The 21,211-nt window shown below is 50.0% G+C and overlaps 1 protein-coding gene across 2 annotated transcripts in view; it reads right to left on the minus strand.

The window, feature by feature from the left end:
- Positions 1-21,211, minus strand: part of KIFBP (kinesin family binding protein) — a 640,932-nt gene that overhangs the window by 156,054 nt on the left and 463,667 nt on the right. For both annotated transcript variants that reach the window (XM_069610612.1, XM_069610613.1), the window contains exon 5: positions 15,917-16,010. In XM_069610612.1, coding sequence (XP_069466713.1) covers positions 15,917-16,010 — 94 coding nt within the window. The remainder of the gene's footprint in view (positions 1-15,916; positions 16,011-21,211) is intronic.

Genomic DNA, 21,211 nt, shown 5'->3' on the forward strand with positions numbered 1-21,211 from the left:
CGGATCTCCGAAGGTCACAAAAAGCTAGGAAGAGTTCCTAAGTTTAGATGTTCTGTCCAAATAAAACTTAAGAGCTTGTCTGACACCCAAATTGTGCAACAAACTCTCGGCATCTGAGGCCGGGTCTGGAAAGAAGACGGGTAACGAAATAGACTGATCCAAATGAAAGTCAGATAAAACCTTTGGAAGGAAAGCAGGATTAGTCCGTAGGACAACCTTATCCTTATGAAAGTTGAGGAATGGATGTTCTACAGACAAGGCCTGAAGTTCACTTACACGCCTTGCCGAAGTCACCGCAATCAGAAAAGCAATTTTCCACAAAAGGAACTTCAAGTCCACCGTAGCCATGGGCTCAAAAGGCTTATGGCATAAGGCAGCGAGGACCACATTCAGCTCCCACTTTGGATGTGGGTTGCGCACAGGTGGATAAAGATGCAATAGACTTGCAAAATGCCTTTTAATGACAGGGTTTGTCAATGAAAAAGAGCAAGTGTCCGTGGACAGGTAAGTGGCGATAGCTGACAAATCAGTCCTACAAGACAAGACATGAATGCCTGAAGTTGCCAGATGAGAAACAAAAGAAAGGACCGTGTCAACGGTAGCATCTCTGGGGTCCAGCTGCTTAGCTAAACACCAGTGACAGAAACGGAGCCACTTGCTCCTATACTGAGACCTTGTCAAAGGTTTTCTAGCCGGCTGGATAATATGCATATTATCTGGAAAAGTTGAAACTTTCCAAGGATTTGAACTCAGGCACCAGGCCGCCAAGCTGAATGATTGTGAGGAGGGGTGGTTGCATCTGCTGATCGCTCTGGTGAAGCAGGTCGGGAATCAGCGGAAGGCTGATCAGGGAGCCCACTGACAGATGCTGAAGCTCCTAAAACCAGAATCTGGCTGGCCATGAACAGGAGAGTGCAATTCATCGTGTTCCTGAGCTTGCATAGCGCCCGGTGAATCAGAGGAAGAGGCGGGAAGGCATAGGCCCTCATGTTGTGCCACGGAATTTCGAAAGCATCCCCCAGGGAAGAAGCTTTGTGTCCGTCCTGGAAGCCTAAAGAGGAAGTTTCCTGTTTGATGACATCGCAAAGAGGTCCACTTCTGGAGTTCCCTAATGGCGAAAAATATTGGAGAGGATCTCTGTGTTCAGTTCCCACTCGTAGCTGACCACCACTCGTCGGCTGAGAGAGTCTGCAGTCACATTCAGTTGGCCCGGAATGTGTACCGCCAGCAGCCACACACTGTGCTGAATGGCCCATTCCCAAATCTGAATGGCTAGATCTACAAGGGGAGGTAGACTGGTACCCCCTGCTTGTTGATGTGAAACAGATACCGCATTGTCTGTACGGATGCGGACCACTTTGTTCACAATCACTTGCTTGAAAGCTTTGAGCGCCAGGAAAATCGCCAGAAGCTCCAGATGATTGTCTGTCCTGTGGAGACCATAGGTCGAAAACCTGAAGATGATCCAACGTCGCGCCTCACCCAATAAGGGAGGAGTCTGTCGTAATGGTCATTTGAGGAGAGGGCTCCTGAAAAGGAGCACCCACCGACAGATTGCTGGAAGATGACCACCATAGGAGATCTGTCATCATGCAGGGAGGAACCAGAATCATTTTGGTGTCCGAGTTCACTGCCTGAAGCCAGGAGCTCCGAAGAGCCATCTGCGTGAGTCGCATCTTGAGACGAGCAAGGGGAAGAACAAGCACGCACAAGGCCATGCGGTCTAGAAGCCTCTGGAACCACAAGGCCGACATGATCTCGGACTGAATAAAAACCGGTCAACAGATCCGCCATCCCGTCCACAGTCAGGTACACTCTGCAGTCGATAGTGTTCCAACGGAAACCCGGGAATATCCGGTCCTGAGAGATGGTCATGGAGGATTTCCGCCAGTTCACCGACAGCCCAAGGCAGAACAGGAGCTGGAGGAGAGACTGAAGGTTGCTCGAGGCTTTCACTGGACAAGGACTGCACAGAAGCCAGTCGTCCAAATATGGATACACATGAATACCCTGTAGCCGAAGAAAAGCCGCGATGACCGACATCTTCATGAAGACACGCGGCGCTGAGCTGAGACCAAAAGGGAGCACTCGGAATTGGAAATGCTCCTCTCCCAGGGAGCACCGCAGATATTTCCAATGCGGGCTCCAAATCAGGAAATGCATATACGCGTCCTGAAGGTCCACAACGCTGAGCCAGTCGCCCTTATGAAGAGAGGACATTATTTGGCAGGGTGTAATCATCTTGAATTTCTCTTGGGAAAGAGAAAGGTTGAACTGGGAAAGGTCGAGGGTGGTGCGCAGGCCAGCCTGCTTGGGTTTGGGTACCGTGAACAGACGGGAGTAAAAGCCCTCCCCTCGGTTCCACTAGAGGAATGGGTTCCACCACCTTGAGATCTAGAAGCTTCTGGACCTCGGCTCTGAGGGAGGGCATGCCCGACTGCTGAAGAGGAGGATTGAAGGGTGGGGTAGGGGGTAGGGGCAAGCGGAAGCCTGCCTGAGCGATGGACAAAACCCACCAGTCTTCGTGATGGTTTGCCATGAAATCAGTCCTCCCACCGGAGTCTCGTGCAGTGCGGAGTCTCTCAGTCTTTCAGCTGAGAGACTACCTGTCCCCGAAGAGCAGACTGAAGACCGAGAGAAAAATCGACCCTGTTGCTGTCTCCGACGGGAGCTACCTGACGGGGGCTGGGGGATCAGCTCTGCGTGTCCTGCAGTCTTGGAACCCTCTGATGCCTGAGGAGGACCGAGACTGGGATTCAGATCTCTGAGCTTTGACTGGGGGCTTCACTATCTCCGACAGAGACTTGGCAGTATGCTTGGTCGCCTTAGTCTTTATAAGTTCGTCATCCGTTGAGGAATGAAACAACTCTTTGCCGTCAAAAGGCAGGTCCAGAACTTTATCTTGGACCTCCTTTGAAAACTTTGTTGCATGAAGCCAAGCTTGACGAGGTGTCTACCCCCAACATAAGGCCACAGGCTGAGGTATCAACATGGTGCACAGCTGCCTCCAGCATATCCTGCGCCAATACCCTTGCGTCTGACAAACCGCCTTTAAAGTCTTCCAGCCTGTCTACAGGAACAAACCCCTCGAAATCAGCCAAATCCCTCCACAGTTTCATGTTCGCCGCAGCCAAAATGAACTCTGCGTTAGCCTGACGCAATTGCAGCGCTGAGTTGGCAAAAATCTTCTTGCCCAAGGAGTCAAGCAATTTGTCATCCTTGGCCAGAACTTGAGCCGCAGCTGCCGAGGTTGCAGAGGCCGGCTTGGATTGCAGAGTGGCGGCCGCTACCACCATTGAGGAAGGGAGCGGACATGATGCCAAGGCTACTTCCTCAGAGGTTTGAAGTCTGTAACGGCTGTCAATTCTCAGATTGATAGGCAGCCAAGTGTAGGGTTTATCCAAGACTTTGCAGGCCTCGGCCAGAATGTCCCTCTGAAGGAACAGGCCGGTGCGCTCCTGCAGAGACAAAGTAAACACCCCCGAAAGCACCCCCTGCCTGCGGAGCGGGTGCCTCAGGTACTGGTATGTCAAGGAGAGACATGTCCAGGACCCGGTCATGGAACGCTCTGACAGAGCGGGGCTGGTCCTCACTATCCTGATCTGCCTGAGGGTCGTCCAGTATGTCAGGATCAGACGGGTGCGATGCGACCGGCGTCAAAGTGACGTCTCGCTCTGCTGGAGTCTTGTCTACCGGAGACAAGGGAGGCAGAGGCGGAAGAGCTGGAGGCGGGCCGGGGGGTAGAGGCGGTACCGCTGCCAGGGCGACAGGTGCTGCGACTGGAACTCTCGGGGAAGGATGCAGCACTGGAGGGCAGATCTCCCTAAAAAGACCCTTAAAGTACTCCCTCATGGGGTCAGAGTTCATAAGACTCTGAAACTTCCCAAAAAAGGAATCCTATGGCCAAGTTTTAGGTACTGGACTGGGCGGAGACCGCTCATGAGGGGCATACCCCCACGAATGTAATGAGGAAGGCTGCCAAGAGGGTCCGCCAGCAACTGGGTCTACATAGACCAAAGGGGCAGAAGCAAGAGGAAGAGAGACCGTATGCAGTAGTGGCATCCGAGCGCGCCATTCATAAGAAGGGCGGAACGGATTTACACTGTCCCATGGAAAAGGTTTTCCACCATACAGAAGGTTCCCAGCACCCGGCGTCGATAGCGTGGGCGTAAGGGAAGAATCCAAAATGGCAGCCGTAGACCACACTGGAAGGCCCAACATTTTTTTAACCTCTGAGGAGAACTGCGTCACATGTGTGTATGAGGCAGGTATCTCCACAGACTGGTCAGGGGACTTGACCAAAACTTTCGCCTTGACACAAGGATCCTCGGCAGAGCCGGTACTATGGGGCCTAGGATGTTTATTAGACATCCTGAAGTGGCCACTTGAATTTGCCTCCAAGAGAGGAACCTCTGCAAAGCCGGTAACAGAGGAGTTACGGTCAGAGACCTCTTCTTTTGCCCCCTCAACAGAACTGGTATCAACACGAGCCCGGGAATGTTGAGGAATTCACTTCACAGACAAGACCTTAACAGGTCCCTCAGTTCTGTCGGTACACACCTTAGCATCAAAAAGAGGAACCTCGGAACGGAGTCCGGTCTGTACAGCTCCCCGAGAGGGGAGTCTAACTGTGGTTCGGTATAGAAAGCCTCAACGGAGGCCTCAGGGCGCACCCCGGTGTCGGCATGGGGAGCTCCAGACAGAGACCTCGGAGCGAACTCCGGTACCCAAAGCCTCAGCACGACTGGGCTGGCTATTAGCACCTGATTGGTGAACCTCGGATCGTGATACAGTGTTGGCAGGCCCCTCGCGGGAACCCTCAGAGAAAACCCCGGTATGTCTATTAGACCTGCGAGGCACCTCAGGGATAACCCTGGTAGCAGAGCTCTTGAAGCCCCTCCCGGACCTGGAGGACCCCCGGAATGAGTCCCCCGGCCGGGGTTCCCTAACAAGTAAGGAACTTAACGGGCGTCTCTTCTTTCCGTCGATGAAGAATTGAAAATGCAGTGGAGGAACGTGCTGGAAGAGCTCCTCCCACTGACGTAGTGCCCGGACCGAAAGGGAGTCGCAGTAGAAACACGAGTTCCAATGGTGATCCGGTCCCAGACACTCCAAACAGAGAATGGGGATCCGCCCTAGCGAAGCAAAGTTCGCAAGAGAAACAAGAGACAAATCCCAAACGATCCGGCATAGACAGAGGACTACGTGACCGCAGAACCGGAGCAAGAGAGGACGACAACAGAAAGAAGAAAAATGTCTTTCAGGTGATGCAAGTGCATCCAGCCCCGACCGCGCGGAGAAAAGTACTGAAGGGCGATGCGTGGGGCGGAGCTCAGGAGGGCGGGGTTACGGCCACGTGCGGTACCCTACGTAAATAGAAAAGGACACATTTTTCAATTGATGCTTTTTTACAAAAAGTGCGCCGGTCCGGTCCAACTGAACGGAATGTCCTAAAAGTATGGAGGAAAGGGGACGGCGGGACATAGGAGTATTAAGTTCACACGTAAACCATTTTTGCTTTAGCGGGTGATCGGAGCATGGCCTGTGTAGTGTAAGAGGGGCTAGGGTATTGATTGTGTTCCCGCTCAAGGGAATCTAATAAGTAATTTGGATCATTGCTCTCACTCTGCAAGATAGAGCCTGATGGCTGTTTGAACAAATCTGAAACCGTTTGTTTCGGGACTCTCCTCCAATTACTCAAGGGAATTCACAGAAGAGGGGTTTTCGCCAAGCCCGAGTCCATGGGATTTGAAAGGGGATCCCGAAGCGATCGGTCCATAAGAAAATGAATGTTGTAGTAGCCCTGACTGCCCGAGTCCATGAACATTTTTTATCAAGCATGTGGCTGGCGTATGTGGTAACGTTAATTATAGGTAACAGATTAAAGTCCTCTAAGGTGTCAAAGTTGTGTCACATTTTTTTATCAGATCCATCCTCAGTCCAAAAGTTAAAATCCTCTTATAAAAAAAAAAAAAAAAATACCTGCTTGGAATCTTTAATAAAAGGGTTTGACACCCGATCAAAAAGCTTGTCCAGGGGCGGCGTGGTTGAGCAGCCTGAAAATGGCTGCTTAGCTTTGCAGCTCCGTGAGGTTTGGGCACATATCCGGCTACATCAGTGGTACGCATTACAATCGCCGCCCGTAAAGCATCTCAGATTGTTCCTGTTACTCTGCTGGTGGTCCTGACCTGATTCCGGCCAGAATCGTGATTCAGGGAACCCGCTGCGACAGATTGATGTTTTGGGCCTGGACGCCGTCCCGGACCCCGGCGCTGCCGGAGGCCCAGCTGGGGGCTGCCCTTGCGGGCTGACCACGCCGTGCCTTGCGGTGCACCGGGTCTATCCCTCCCTGCTCCTTTCATCAGAACTCTGTGCCAGACTCGGCTGCCTTGTTTGAGCCTTTCCCTCCCTCCCCGTTTGCGGCGGGGTCCCCTCTGGCTGGCCGCGCTGGGGGCTGGGGCTGTGCCTGGCCCGGTGCCCGCAGCCGCCCCTCCTCCTCATCCTGTGGCGTTGCACTTCGATCCTGCCTGTCGAGCGGAGGCGGGCTGGTGCCGGCGGGGGCCCGCTCTGGAGCGTGCTGCGCCTGGTGCCGGAGCGGCACCAACCCCTCGCTTCCTGGAGGCGGACGGCCCCTGTGCGCTGCTGCGGGACTTGACGGCGCACCCTGCGGGCGGAGGCCTGTGATTGCGGGACAGGTGAGGAGCCGGGGGGGGGCCGCTGACACCTGTGGAGCTCACCTGCACTTCCCATCCCCGCGCCACTGCTCCAGTGCGGGTGCCCCCCTGGCCCCTGTCCCTTAAACTACTCCTGGGTCCTGTGCGCCTGCAGGCCCGCGGGCCACGCCCAGTCCATCCACCTCCTCCCAGGGCTGCCTCAACCTGCGCCACACCTGGGTCACCATACATCTCCCTGGAGGGCACCACATTGCTTCCCCCTTCAACGGCCTTGGTGTGGCTGGCACTGGAGCTATATGACAATTGAAGCCTGGCTGCACCTGCAGGACTGTGGATCCTAACTGCGCTTTTGCTGTCATCTAGGGGGCTCACATTAAAACAGCTTCCTTAGTACTGGCTTGTTTGCTGGGCGGTCATCGTGCGCCCGTCACTACGCCTTTCACCCCCCCTGGCGCAACGTAACTCTTCACGGCCCTGGCATCCCCTGTGCTGGAGATCTACACATCCTACCGACCTTACTGTCTCCATACCGTGGCTTCAATGGACCACGATCAACTTACCCAGTGGCTCATACGGGTGGTCACAGAACATTGGGCCTAGCCAGCATTGACCCCGACCAAGCATTAACAGCGCTCTATTCATCAGTGGACATCTTGCTCATCTCACCTGGGCTAACATCACAAAGGCAGTGTTATATGGTGGTCCCCCTCAGCCCCGGCACCTCCCAGGCTGGGCGGTTGAGCGGTCTATTGCTTTATCTTTGCTCGTATAGCAGCAGACAGGCTACCTGGATCCCAAACGCATCGGTGGTGTCACTTGCCACCTCCACTTCCCCTCAACTTTAACGACCTGCATCTACTGGACGGTGGAATTTAACGCTACACCCCTGCTCCTCATATTGGATCGGGCCTGACCTGTCGGGTCACCTCCTTTATCGCATTAGTTATGCCCACAGATCCAGAGGGACCAACAAGGTGGGCACCATGGACAAATTTGCAAAGGCAACCCCACGTGTAGACCAGGGCGATGTGACATCCGCCCAGGAAGATCCTGAACCTGAGTCCCCCCCCTGGAGCAGTGGCCCCTGACCTCACTGTCATGATGGAGTCAATGGCCAAGAATTTTGCCTCGTTTCATGAAAAACTGGACGATATTAACGCCAATGTCGCTTCCCTGAAATCCTGAGTCGATCAGGCCGGAACAAGGATCACCGAGGCCGAAAACAGAATTGGGGCTAATGAAGATCAACTACATACTTTGCAGGATGCAGTGGCTACCCTGACTCGCGACATGAAAGTGGTGAAGTCAAAGTGCGATGATCTTGAATCCCGCTCGCAGAGAAACAACCTACGCATAAATAGGGGTCCCTGAAAATGCCCTGAAGGGGTGCATGGAGTTGGCAGTCGAAACTCTACTTAAAGACCTATTGGGAGACCCTGCACTATCCCCTTTGTTTACAGTCGAGTGAGCTCACCGGACCCCATCCCCTCGGCCCAAACCGGGAGATTTCCCCAGACCCATTATAGCCAGGATCCTCAATTACAGAGACCGGGACCTCATGCTACGCTTGTCACATGAAAAGGACGACCTACGCCTTGACTCAAATACCATTCGGATTTTCCCTGACTTCTCCGTCGGGTTGCAGCAGGAGAGACGCCAATTCCTGGGAGTCAAGAAACTGCTACGTGAGCGGAATGTCCCTTATGCGATCCTCTTCCCGGCCCGGTTCAAGATTACTTTCAGAGAAAAATTGTACTTTTTTACTGTGCCGGATGAGGCTGTCAAATTCATTGAGACCCAGATACCACTACCTAATCCCAATGGTAACCCTAGGGCTGATAACTAAGCTCACACCACTTCGTAGTTCAGCCATCTGTTGACTATTGCTTGTTTATTCATGTGCTGATAGCAATGCAGCCTTATTTGCTCACCCATATATACGCATTGAATACCTATGTCGATCACATTTGCATAGTTCACCACCAGGGGCGGCTCTCCGCCATGCTTACCGACACGCTATTGTTGAATGATCCATCTGCTGGTTGTTGACCCACTTGTACCCACAGGCCTTAACACGGAATGCTAGGGTGTGGAGGGCTTCGCCCTTAGTTGGCCTGGCCCTTTTTTAAGCACTCTAACTTAAGCCAGGCGGCCAGGGCTGATCGTTCTACATACTTGTGTTCAACGTACCGCTGGTAACCCATTGCCATCTCTATTTTTCCAAGTGTCCACCACATAGCAATGGCGCACCCCACTGCGATTACATGTATACTCTTGTTAATTTGAAGTTGGGTGTTGGCCCCGGTTGGGCCATTGGTATTTCGGACCCATGTTGGGAACCGCTTGTTGTCCCCTTTTCCGTGGGACATTTGGGTTTTGACTGATGTGGGGAGGGGGATTTCACTGCCTGCTTGGATGGGGTGGTGTGGGAGGTGGGTGAAAAGAGTTTGATTTGTGTTATGGAAAAAGGCGGAGGCAGATTGGCAGACCACAGCGCATCGGGGTACCCTAATGAGGGCAGTTTCCGGCCTGAATTTACTTTACGACAACGGTGGTGGGATGTTACTTAGGTTATTAAAATGCCTGTAACAGTGATGTCCTGGAACATACGGCATGAATTTTCAGCAGAAAGTATTCACCCGACGCCAGTGGGACTACTTTCTGCTGAAAATGCATCTATGGGGATTTAACCCCGTAACAACTCTCAAGCTAACCAGCTACAGATAACTCATCTAAATCTAATAACACACACCCATTGGAGGGTTACAATCAGACTGCTTTACATAATCTGTGCATCATATTTGGAACCACGCCTTGAGAACGACCGGAAAGGTCGAAACAAGTGTCGGCTGTCCAATAACCAATAAAATTGGAAATTCAAGCCAAATTGATTTGTATTATGGACGTCTAACAAGAATTTTGGGGTCCTGCGCACTGAACCTATACTTCCATTACCTCACTTTATTTATCTGTACTGGTGTGTACTTGGGGACGCCAGTGGAAGTGTATCATTGCAGCAGACCATACTACTTTCCTATACCTGTGGTATTAACTAGCGCACAGACTTAACTGAGGACCCCCTAGTTTCTCTACTTTTGACTATTGTACTAGGCCCGTCAACATTTCAGATAGTGCTGGAGGGGGGGGGGGGCAACAGTAAGGGGATAGAGGAGCGACAGACAAGGTTGCTGTCATAGTAGGTCTAGGGACAATTCTGATAGAGTAAGTGCATAGAAGAAAGTAAGGGGAGGAGGGGAGGAGATAGGAAAAGGGATGGGGAGGGGAGGAGAGAACAGAGATTAAGAAGTCAAAAAGAGTGGCGAAGCAAGAGAAGAAGCTAATACAATTGCAGAATTCAGTAGTAACACATAATGTTGCAAGCCAGGATACAAGATGAAGATGGAACAGCATGATAATAGCAGTCTTATATGAACTTCATATTAGACACCATGCTGGACAGGACTGGTACAGCCTCCAGGCCCCTGTCTGGCGCAGCGCGTAGACTACTCACCCACAGCACAACACTCGACATTCATAATGCTTGGAGGGCACTTTATCCGCAAGCACGTGAATTCACCTACTACTCTTCAGTACACGATAGCTCCTCCAGGATTGACATGTTTCTATTGTCCGGTCCTATGCTGGGCAAACTGGTGGAGACACGGATACTGGCGCGCACTCTGTCGGATCACTCACCAATTTTGATATCCCTGGAATTGGGAATACCTGCCCCTACCCTTTTTCAGGGGAATGTCCATTTCTAGGGAGGCGGGTGTCCTTAAAACCATTAGAGCTGCCCTAACCCGCACCGAAACTAAACTACGAGACCTGGAGCGAGCCCACCCAGCGTCGATTGACCCGGGGGTCCTCTCCCAGATCAATCAAGAGCTCAAATTTTTCAATGAACAGGCCACTAGGGAAGTCCAGTACTTTAGTCGTCTGCAACCTGCACGGAAATACGGCGAGGGTGACAGACCTGGCAAAACACTTGCCGCTTTGGCGAGGAGGGCGTGGGGCCAAACCGAAATTACCTCTGTTAAGGATAGTCAGGGGGCAATACAGTGGTCCGACCAGTAAACCCTCAAAGTCTTCACGGGCTTCTACTCGGAATTATAATCTCAACCCCCAGAGCATAGTGACTCTCAGATGCGGGATCTCCTCGATCAGATACCCACTACCTGTATCTTCCCCGCAACACGAGACCAATTAGACTCTATTACATTAGATGAAATAGTGGAGGCCATATCTAGTGTCCCTAAAAGTAAGGCACCGGGCCCCGACGGGCTAACGGCAGAATTTTATCAGGAGCTGTAGCTATATTGGCCCCCAAATTGCTCGATGTATGGAACGAGTCACTCCTGCTAGGTTCCCTCCCCCCCGACACTACGCGAGGCCGTCATTACGGTTCTACTCAAGCCTGGTAAGCCTAGCCATGACTGTGGATCATACCGGCCCCTCTCACTGTTAGGCAGAAACCTGTGCAGTTCCCTTTGGGAACACTGCAACAGATTTAGGACTACAGGTGTTAGCAGTAAACCCACTTGGTAGCATTCTGTACCACCCAGATTTACCTGGTAGCTGTGGCTGAGCAGTCAGACTTCCCTCAAGGAGAGTTAGGCAGTATGCAAAGTATACACAATAGGCACTCAGATACAATAGCACAAGCAAACACAGACCAGAGCTTTGGTATCAAAGTATATAATTATTTATTTAAACACACACTGTTTGAAACACTCCAGCACTCTTATTGTAAATCACTCTAAACACAGTTACTATTATGATATATACAACCCTTATTCCTTATCAGACAAGTCTTAGTAAACACCACTTATTTACAGACAGAGGTGAGCGCTTAACTATAGATGGCACTCCAATAGGTTCATGAAAAAGGGAGGGAAAAAGGCAGAATATGTGAAGATACACCACTCTAAGATTTAGGAACACTTTTAGCAAGGCAGAAGAGCAAAAGTCACTGGTGAGCCAAAGTCCATAGGCTGGGCCCACTCTTAGAGAGAGCAGAGCACAAATGCGCCCAAGATCACACAGTTACACTAGGCTTTGAAAGTCTTGAAGAGAGTTCGAAAAGAGTTGAGAGGCTCAGAAAAGTTTAGCCAGGGTGTCCCAGGCTAACCCAGGTTCGAAAGCCGGGGGGTTAAATCTACCCCGTACTGTCGGTGGCAAGGGAAGCCAGGCAGAACACGGTACCTTAAGTGGGAAGGATCCTCCAGCGGTGGCAGTTGTTCCTGGCTGCGGGTGCAAGTCTCGGTGTCGTCCAGGGGAAGAGAAGATCTCGACTTGGAGGAAAGATGAAGGTCGTTGCCCTGCCAGGGAAGAAACCAGCCGCAGAGTTTCCTGGTTAAAGGTATTACCCTTTATTTCGCGGTCGTGGTAAAACGTGGTATTCCGGTTGCCGGGGTGCTTGGCACAGGCAAGGCGGCCACGAGATGCGTTGGGAAGGCGAAAAAGACGGTGAAACTGGTTATCCCCACCAGTCAAAGGAAGAAGACTCTCCGGCGGGAGATCTCCTCTGTCGTTGGGAAAAGTGGTGAGACGGTTCAGCAGGGCTCCACCAGTGGTGTCGTCGTAGCAGGTCGGCTCAGCTTCTCCCTCGTCGGATTCTTAGGTCCTGTGGCGACTTCTCAAGTTCCAGTCCCCAAAGCCCTGCTTTTATGCAGAAAACCCCCATTCACTCAGCCTAGCTGTCACTCAAACATGCCAATCCGGACGGAGTGCGACTTGAGTTGCCTAGGCAACTCAGTCCAGGGTGCCTAAATTCCCCCTCCACCCCTCCTAAGTACCCCAGACAGAGTGGCACCACTTTGGAGGGCTCCTGTGGAGAAGCCCGCCAAAAAGTGGAACAAAGGGCTCGACTTCGGTTGGAGTCACAGAAGGGCACACAAACGCCATTTTAGAACAGAGTTTTGGCAAAAAATACCAACCGGAGAATTAATAAATAAATAAATAAACCGGCGGTATGTTCGAGGCGATCGTAATTAAATAAAGATAGTAGCCTCGAACAATGGGAAAATCCCATAGAGAAATATTCGCGGTTGAATATAAAAAGTAGTGTCCACTGCCACCAGCCAAAACTCGATCAGGGGGGACGGAGACGTGCCCCCTTGACTAACAGACCCCGGGACAATCGAATTGCCCCGGCCAGTACGTCCACAATATGATGGTTTGTACTGGTTCTGTTCAGAATTCAAGACTAGTAAAGTCAATGGTGACTTTACATACCATGGGAGACAGTGGTCAGCCCCAGGGTATGGAGACTATACTGGGGGGTCACTATGACACCCCTGTGTTACTGCACGGAGGGTGCTGTGTAACACGCATCACTAAAACACATGAAGCCCTATGGAGTAAAAGACCCCATAGCCCATTAAACACATCTAGAGTCAAAGGAACACACTCAAATCATGTCCAAGAGTGAGGGTAAAAGAGTCTCACTCTTGGCAAGGGAAAAAAAATAAACCCCAAAAATCCAGCAAAGCTGCTGGGGGACTCACTAGGTTAGGAAATTCAGCCTAAACGGAGAATTCTCCCTAACACACACTAATGAATTTGGGCACTAAAATCTTTGCGAAAGTGATCGCTAACCGCTTCCTCCCTGTCATGTCATATATGGTTCACGATGACCAGTCGGGTTTCGTGCCCGGGAGGTCTACGTCCCATAATATCAGAAGGCTTCTCAATGTCATGTCACAAATTGACCAGGGTGTGAGTGCGGTTGCGGTCACTCTGGATGCTCAGAAGGCCTTTGACATGGTGTCCTGGAGATACATGTGGTTCGTCCTGGAGGCCATGGGCATAGGACCCAGGATGATTGCATATATCAAGTTGCTGTACACCTCCCCGGTGGCCAGGGTCCGAGTCAACTCCCAAACGTCTGCTTTGTTCCCTATCTTCAGAGGCACTCGCCAGGGATGCCTGTTCTCCCCGATCCTATTCGCTCTGGCTATCGAGCCAATGGCGGACTATGTCAGGGAGCGGCACTCGCGTAAGGGGATACGGCTGCAGGATTCCCCCAAAATTATCTCGCTCTACGCGGACGATGTGCTGTTGTTTATCAGAGACCCCAATGTTCATCTTGACCCAATCCTGCGCGACATCACCCGCATAGGTACATACTCTGGTTTCACTATTAATTATGCCAAATCCGAGCTCTTCCCTCTCACAAGCTCCACAGAACAACCTGCCACTGAGTACCCGCTCCGATGGTCCCCTGAAGGGATTAAGTACCTGGGAATTCAGGTGTCCCTGACCAAAGACTCACTCCTAGCAGACAACTACCTGGCCGCGGCAGAACAAGCGAAAGCCAGGATAGCACGCTGGCGTTCTCTTCCGCTGTCACTGGCGGGGAGACTCCCTTGTAAAGATGATACTGCTCCCTAAGCTGCTGTACATATTCACTAATGTACCTGGTAGGAAATACTTTACAGATTTACACAAGCTATACGCTCAGTATCTGTCGCACTCCGGGGCGGTGCGGAAAAAATGGTCTGCAATGACACTTCCCTATGAGAGGGGTGGGTTCACTGCCCCCGATATGCTGCGGTACTAGATCGCAGCACAGGCACAATTCGCCTCTTGCTGGTACCCTGGGCCCCCCCCTCTCACCCCCATGTCAAGCTGGAGACCCTCGCGGCATCCGGCACCAACATAATGACCTTAATATTACACCGACGATACGAGCCAGACTCGGCCATTGACCCAGTCCAGACCACGGTGCATGCCTGGGGTCGGATATTCGCCACATGTGCTGAGAGACACCCATACTACAAGTGGCTTCCCGCCTGGCGGTTCCCTGGGCTGGAACCCACATTTGACACGGCCCTGGCACAGCATTGGGAGACCCTGAGGTACCTTGCCCTAACCGACGACTGGGCCTTCGAACTGGGGTTAGAACTCACGGACCAATTGTGGGAAAAGATGTGCTCCCACACTAATAGAGTCTCCCTGAACTATCGCACCATTCAATACAAATTGTTGAACAGGCTGTATTACACTCCACGCAGGATCTCCAGGTTTGTTCGCTCCGACCCACGGCCCTATCCCCGCTGCGGTGCAGAGGGAGCGGGCCATTTGCATATGTTCTGGGATTGCCCGAGGCTGGCCACATTCTGGGATGAGATCTTGAAAACACTGTCAGAAATCTGTGACACCGTTATTGATCCTGACCCATTGGGGGTTCTGTTTGGAGCGTGGCGGGATGAGGGTGCTAAAAGTGCGGCTAAATTCTTAAATGTGAGTTGTATAAATGCCAAGAAATATGTTTTGCACAACTGGAAGTGCACTACACCCCCCCCACATTCCAGAAATGGTTGAACTTATTAACAAGGTCTCGGAACTGTGAGGAAGAGTACCTTAGTATGCCCCCGGCCCGTTCCCGGCCCAAAAACATATGGTCTGCCTTTACCAGCTACCTTAATTGCCAAGATGCGCCCCCCACTGTAGATAATTCCTCGTAATCATCTTTGCACAGTACCCCAGCTGAGGATGCACCGTGATGTTGCGTTTCCAATTTGTTGTTTAGACACTGTTCCTATGTGCCACTGTACTCATTTATACATGTATCTAATCCTTTTTTGGCTGCTCTGATGTATGTGTATGCTATTTGCCTCTGCCAACAAAAATAAAAGTAAAAAAAAAAAAAAGCTTGTCCAGAAAGTTACGCCTGGGACCCAGAGGTCTGTAGAGCAAAAGAAAACTGATTAGGTTGTTGGGTCCAGCTTTAAGTTGGCAGGAGGAACTCTGGGCTGCTTAGTGTAGAAAGAGCCAGGGCATCTCTGAATAGGACCACTAGGCCGCCACCATGTTTTTAATGGTCTAGATTTAGATAGACATCTATAAATCTCTCGCGTCAGATCGAACAACATTACAGGAATGTCACCTTGGACCCAGGATTCTGTAAGGAATAGTAGATCCAAGTTCAGCTCTGAAATCACATCAAGGATCAAAGATGCTTTTTTTATGGCTGATCTGGCATTTAACAATAGACAGCGGAGCTCCTGTGAGCTATCCTTATAAGTGAGTAATGACGGTGAAGCAATGCACTCTTGTCCTCCCAAAGGCACAGAGGGTGTTCAACATGCAGAATGGAATGACTTAGCGCATGGACTAGGAGTACAAGCATTAATACGAAAAACATTTTCTCAAGGCAACATCTATACAGCGGGTTAATCATTTTAATGCAGTTTTGCGCTGCTTTGTTTTTTGTTCAATTAGGTAAAAATACTTACTTTCGTCTGCAGACTCCCCTGGTACTATATGGTCAGTCTGACGTAAAATCACGTTAGCAGCTGCTAAACAGTGTCGAGACTCCATGTACAATTGCTAGAAGTAAGCAAAATAATTAAATACATAATTATCTATCAATGATCAAAACCATTCTTTAAATTATAAAGAACTACAAGGCAAACATAGCTACAATACAGACGTTCACACCCAAAGCAACACAACACCATACTCGGAGGTATAATTCCAGTGAAAAGAAAAAGAAAAATAGATCTGGAATTTTAAAAGTGAAAAGCAGTTAAATCAAAATAAGGAATACAGATTCCATCTGCGTCTGAGAACAGGTACCTCTGGTGATTGGGGCGGTGGGTGGGGTTGCTTCTGTTTTTCTATTTAAATTGGGGTTGAAATTAGGTCGTCTGGGTGGACTTGCCTTTCATTAAAATGTACTGGTCTGTCCTTGCTTCTTTGCACCACCTGCCCCCAACTGCGACTCAATGTTGCCATACTGCCCTGGGCCAATATACGACATTGGAATATATCTGTATTACTGAACCAAACAAATTGAGGGAGGCAAATGTGAAATGCTGTATTAAAGCCTGGATAGGACATGGGGAAAGCAGGTCTATTGGAAGACTGAACGTGATCCTGCTAAGACGAAGAAAAAAAAAAAAAAAAAGACCACGTTACTTCTATAATGTGCTTTCTGGAGGATGAAAAACGCTACTTACCATTAATAATCTTTTTTGTAATTTGTATCAGATTTAGAGTTGCATGCTATGCATAGTCTGCCATCTGGTGGTTGGCCTGTAGTGTTCCTACTTGTTTATCAAACAAAGTCAGGTACCGACTGGTAAATATTCGCAAAAGGACTAGTCTATGATCTGTCCATGCTACCCCAATTCTCCTTCAAGTCAATGTGCTACTCAGATTGTTTATTTTCACCTGCATGTAAAAGCAGTTGTAATAATAATAATTTGCATTTATATAGCGCTATGAACCCTCAGGCATCTGAGCGCTGCTTATTATTTACCCACAGTGTATATATGAATTATTAAAACCTCTAATTCCAAATTTAACTGAACTGAATTCAGCACATAGCAGTGCCATCTTGTCGCAGTTTCCAGAAGAAAGAGTAGGACCTTGAGCTTTCTGCTGGACTCCCATAGAGAAGGAGAAGCCAAGACCGCCAACAACTCTGAGGATGCAAGTCAGAAGAACAAGTAGAAAAATGTAGCGGAGGGCAGCAGCAAGAGGAACAGTCCAAGTCCCAGCAGCAGAGACAATCAGCGTAGATTTCTGGACAGACTTGTTTTTTTTTATCTTGTCCCCTACATGACAGATTAAACAAAGCTCACAGGGCATCCAACACTAATGACTGCCTCTGCACAGCCAGCAAGCCTGAAAGCCATCTTGAGAACCTTGGTTGGCACACAGAACTCCGATAGGCTGCCACCCTTGTTATGGAGTTTCTCCTGGGCGTTTACAGCTAAGGGTCAAATGAAAAAAAGGCCAACGGCCTGTTGGCCCTGCAATAATCACATAGATCCGTAGGAATCGTACCAAAATGTCACCTTCACAATTACGACGGCCTAAAATGCCGACTATTGTTTTTGGACCCCACCTTACACCACTTATATATGTGTTGGGGGGGGGTATAGAATATAATAATATGGCAGGGTGCTGCAGAGGTCTCCCCCCGCATACATATGTGGTGTAAAGGGGTTTTAAAAAAAAGTCGGCATTTTTGGCCGTAGCAATAATCGTAGATCCGAGCCAGTGCACCTGCTGCAAAGACGTCCGCATGCTCGCCCTTTACCCAACTCCTGAATAGGGATCCTTCGACCCAGAAACACTCCATACACTTTCAGAGTCGTTTTTAAATTGAGGAACTAAGCGACTTGCTGTTTTTGGGCCAGTTATTGTTTTTGCTTCACTAAACCCCCATTTTATAACTTAAAACAGCTCTTTTCCAGTCAGACTTTTATCCTTCCCCCATCACTCACCTACCCCTCTCCTCTTGGGCAGTCTTTATTCACCCAATTCTCCTAACCTCCACTATGCACCTTCACTTTGCTCCCTTTTCCTCCCCATCTCTGACAGCCTTGAGCCATAATTTGGTCTAACTTCTACATTTCTCTCCCCATCACCCTCCTCTCCCCTTGCACCCACCATTGTTCAAACTCAGTGGTCCCCTTCTCCTAGGACCAAACCTATCTATTCCCCTAGACTACCGTGCACCACATGCTCTGCTCCCCTACCCCCTATCCATCTTGCACTTGGCCCCTGGAATACATAATCCCTCTTCCATTCTTATCACCTTAAACTTTCACTTCTTGCGGTCACAGAAACCGGAATCTGCTCTCATAACTACTGCACAAGCAGCTCTCCACACTCACTCTGCTACCTTCTCCCACTCTGTTGGGAAGGGTGGTGGAGTGGGTTTCTTATTAAAAAGGCCTTCCAATTACCTCCCTGCCCATTCAGTTATCTCCTCCTACTTTGCCACTATTATGCACTATTCAACTGGGCCCTCTTACTTCTCTCACTGTTATGGCACTCTATCGCGCCTCTAGCCCTCAATTCCTTCTTCCCAGATCTGAACCTTCTCCTTGATTCAAGTTCTAGTGACATCCACATTGTCATGCTGGGGGACACCAACCATTTAAAAGTCCTCTGCAGCCACCTATCTTGAACTCCTTATCTCTCTTCATCTGGACCATTTTCATCCTGCCTCTGACCTTTCCACAGACACCTCTCCCTTTGATTGATCCATTGTTCACTTTAACATCTTAGGACTCTACCCTCCGATGCTCCTCTCCCCTCTTCCATGACCAAGAGAAAATTCAAGCAGGACTCTCATGCTCATTACCTTGATGATCTCTCTCCCCTATTCATGCCTTTTCCATTTAACAAGCATTTTCTGACTTTCACTATGCAGTTATGAGTCTTATTGGCCAAAGTAATTCACACCTTCCTGACCCTGTATCTGGATTGCCTCAGATCAAGACCCCCAAAACAAACATGTGCCATGACCAACGACGAGGGCATAAATCCTGGACCCCACCCACCCTGCTCCTAGCCTAGAAAAATTCCTTTGCTGGCCTCTCCTCTACACTGTACCTATGCATTTAACCCTGCTAACTGATCTACCCTACAAGCTTTGCTCACACCTCCCAAGGCAATATCCATTGACTCGTCCCTCTCTGATAATGTTTTTGTTAACTGCTCTTCCTCTAAAATCTCAAGAATATGTGGCACTCATTCTGGCTTCCATCTCTCCTGCCGACCCCCTTCTACTCTGCTTTACTTTCCCCCAACCTATCCTACCGAATTAGCACCCATGCACCCCAGCGTCAATCCAACTTGTGCGCCTATCAACCCGTTTGCCCTTCAAACAATCAATCAAACACTTCATCCCAGTGACCTTCCCTCATCTCTCCGAGCTCTTTAACCTCTCTCTCGACTTTACCATGCCTCCTTGAAACCTGCAACTCTTGAAGAAACCTTCTGCTGACCCAACAGTCCCAGCAAACAATTGTCCAGTTTCTCTCCTACCTCCATCTTTCAAAGGACCTTGAATGGGAGGTCATCAACTAGATCACTAAATACTTTGAGGGTAATGGCCTCAGGGAACCACTTCAATCAGGTTTCCGTAGTAAACACTCCACAGAGATTGCAATTATGAGTGTTTCCAACCTTCTCTCTAATGCACACCACTCCAAACTCTCTTCAATTGTCATAATTTTGTACTCCTCTCAGCGGAGGGGAAAAAGGAGCTTGGGGTGCTAGTGAACCACATCCAACATGGCCACTTAAGTTTGAAGCTCCGCTCCTGACCGAAATATATCTGCATGATCCTTTTGGCTAAAGGCAACCAGCAAAGTCCAAAGGCTGTGGCTGGATGCCGTAAAGCACAGGGATGCTCGATAATCCAGCTTGTGGATAAGCTGCGTGCAGAGGAGCCTACTTGCTGCCTGCACCTCCCGCTACGCTTGGTCCACCGCTGATCGAGATTATAGCAGATTGCTTTACATTGTGGCTCCTCAACACTAGTGGTGGTGCAGCGGCGCCAGGACGGGAGCCCAGAGGGACGATCGGCAGAAGCAGAAACCACGTTAGGAGCCATGCAGGGCCTGAAGGAACTGTAGCTGAAGGGGCCGAGCCTGGGTGTGGAGGGGTGTCGGGAAGACTGGTTACACGCCCTGGACCTGTGGTGGGCATGCTGTGGCACATGCTGAGCACTACTGTGCCATCAGGGGAGAAAAAAAGGTATCATCTGCAGGCCAACATGGAACTGGGCGGCATGGAGTGAAGAGACAATAGAAGCTGCGAGGTGCTGTCACGAAGCCTATTGGGGACAGTAACGTGACCTGCACATGTGGCTGTAAGCTAGCAGGCTGGGCGCGGTGTACCTACACCCGCAAGATAGAGTACACTGTGACAGCAAGCAACATGCCAAAGTCAAACCACAATAAGGAGCAGGCTAAAATGGGTGAATTGCGCCATGAATTCACAGTGTCGAAGTTCAAAGTGTACCCTTTAACAAACTGCCGACCTGACACAGGCGTCACAAAATGGGGCGACGACAGAGTATGCTACTTGGGCATACATCTGGCTTGCAGCTGTGATGCCTTAGGTGGGTGGGGGGGGATGGAATCATGCAGCTATATGGCGTCAAACAGAGCTCAAATTCAAAAAGTGAGCCACCCTTCCCCCGTTAACCCTATGGAAGATTCTCAATTTGTATGGTAATGCAGAAATTATTTATAAATGTACCAGTCAGGTTGCCTTCATCCTTTTTCAGAAAGCTTAGGCAACTATGTAGGACATTAATCTGGGGCAGGAAGCAACCCAGAGTGAGCCTCATGCAGCCGCTAGATAGGGTCGGATTGTGGGTCCCTGACCTTGTTTTAGATTACTTAGTGGCTGAAATGTCATATGCACGGTACCGGTACACAACAAACCCAAAATACCACATGTTAAGCTAGAGAAGGCGCTATGCCACCCCAGGATATTATTGAGGAACTCTGTCGCTCTAGGGATACTGTTGACACTGTGGTCTGGGCATGCCGGAAGCAACACAAGTTTATAGTCATTGGAAGCGGTTTGCTCTCCAAGCTTTCTTAGATAAAATATAGGACATACCAATTACACTCAATACAAAATGTTTAGGGAATTTGCAACGGCAGGTCTGGTGTGATTAGAGGGCATCTTCCCGGATGGCAATCTTTTTATGTTTTAACAGCTTTTGGAGTTGGGTGTCCCAGGAGGCACAGGTGTCATGTGGTACATGAGTG

Source organism: Ambystoma mexicanum, chromosome 8 (genome assembly GCF_040938575.1).
Source record: "Ambystoma mexicanum isolate Mex_15411 chromosome 8, UKY_AmexF1_1, whole genome shotgun sequence".
Lineage (NCBI taxonomy): Eukaryota > Metazoa > Chordata > Amphibia > Caudata > Ambystomatidae > Ambystoma > Ambystoma mexicanum.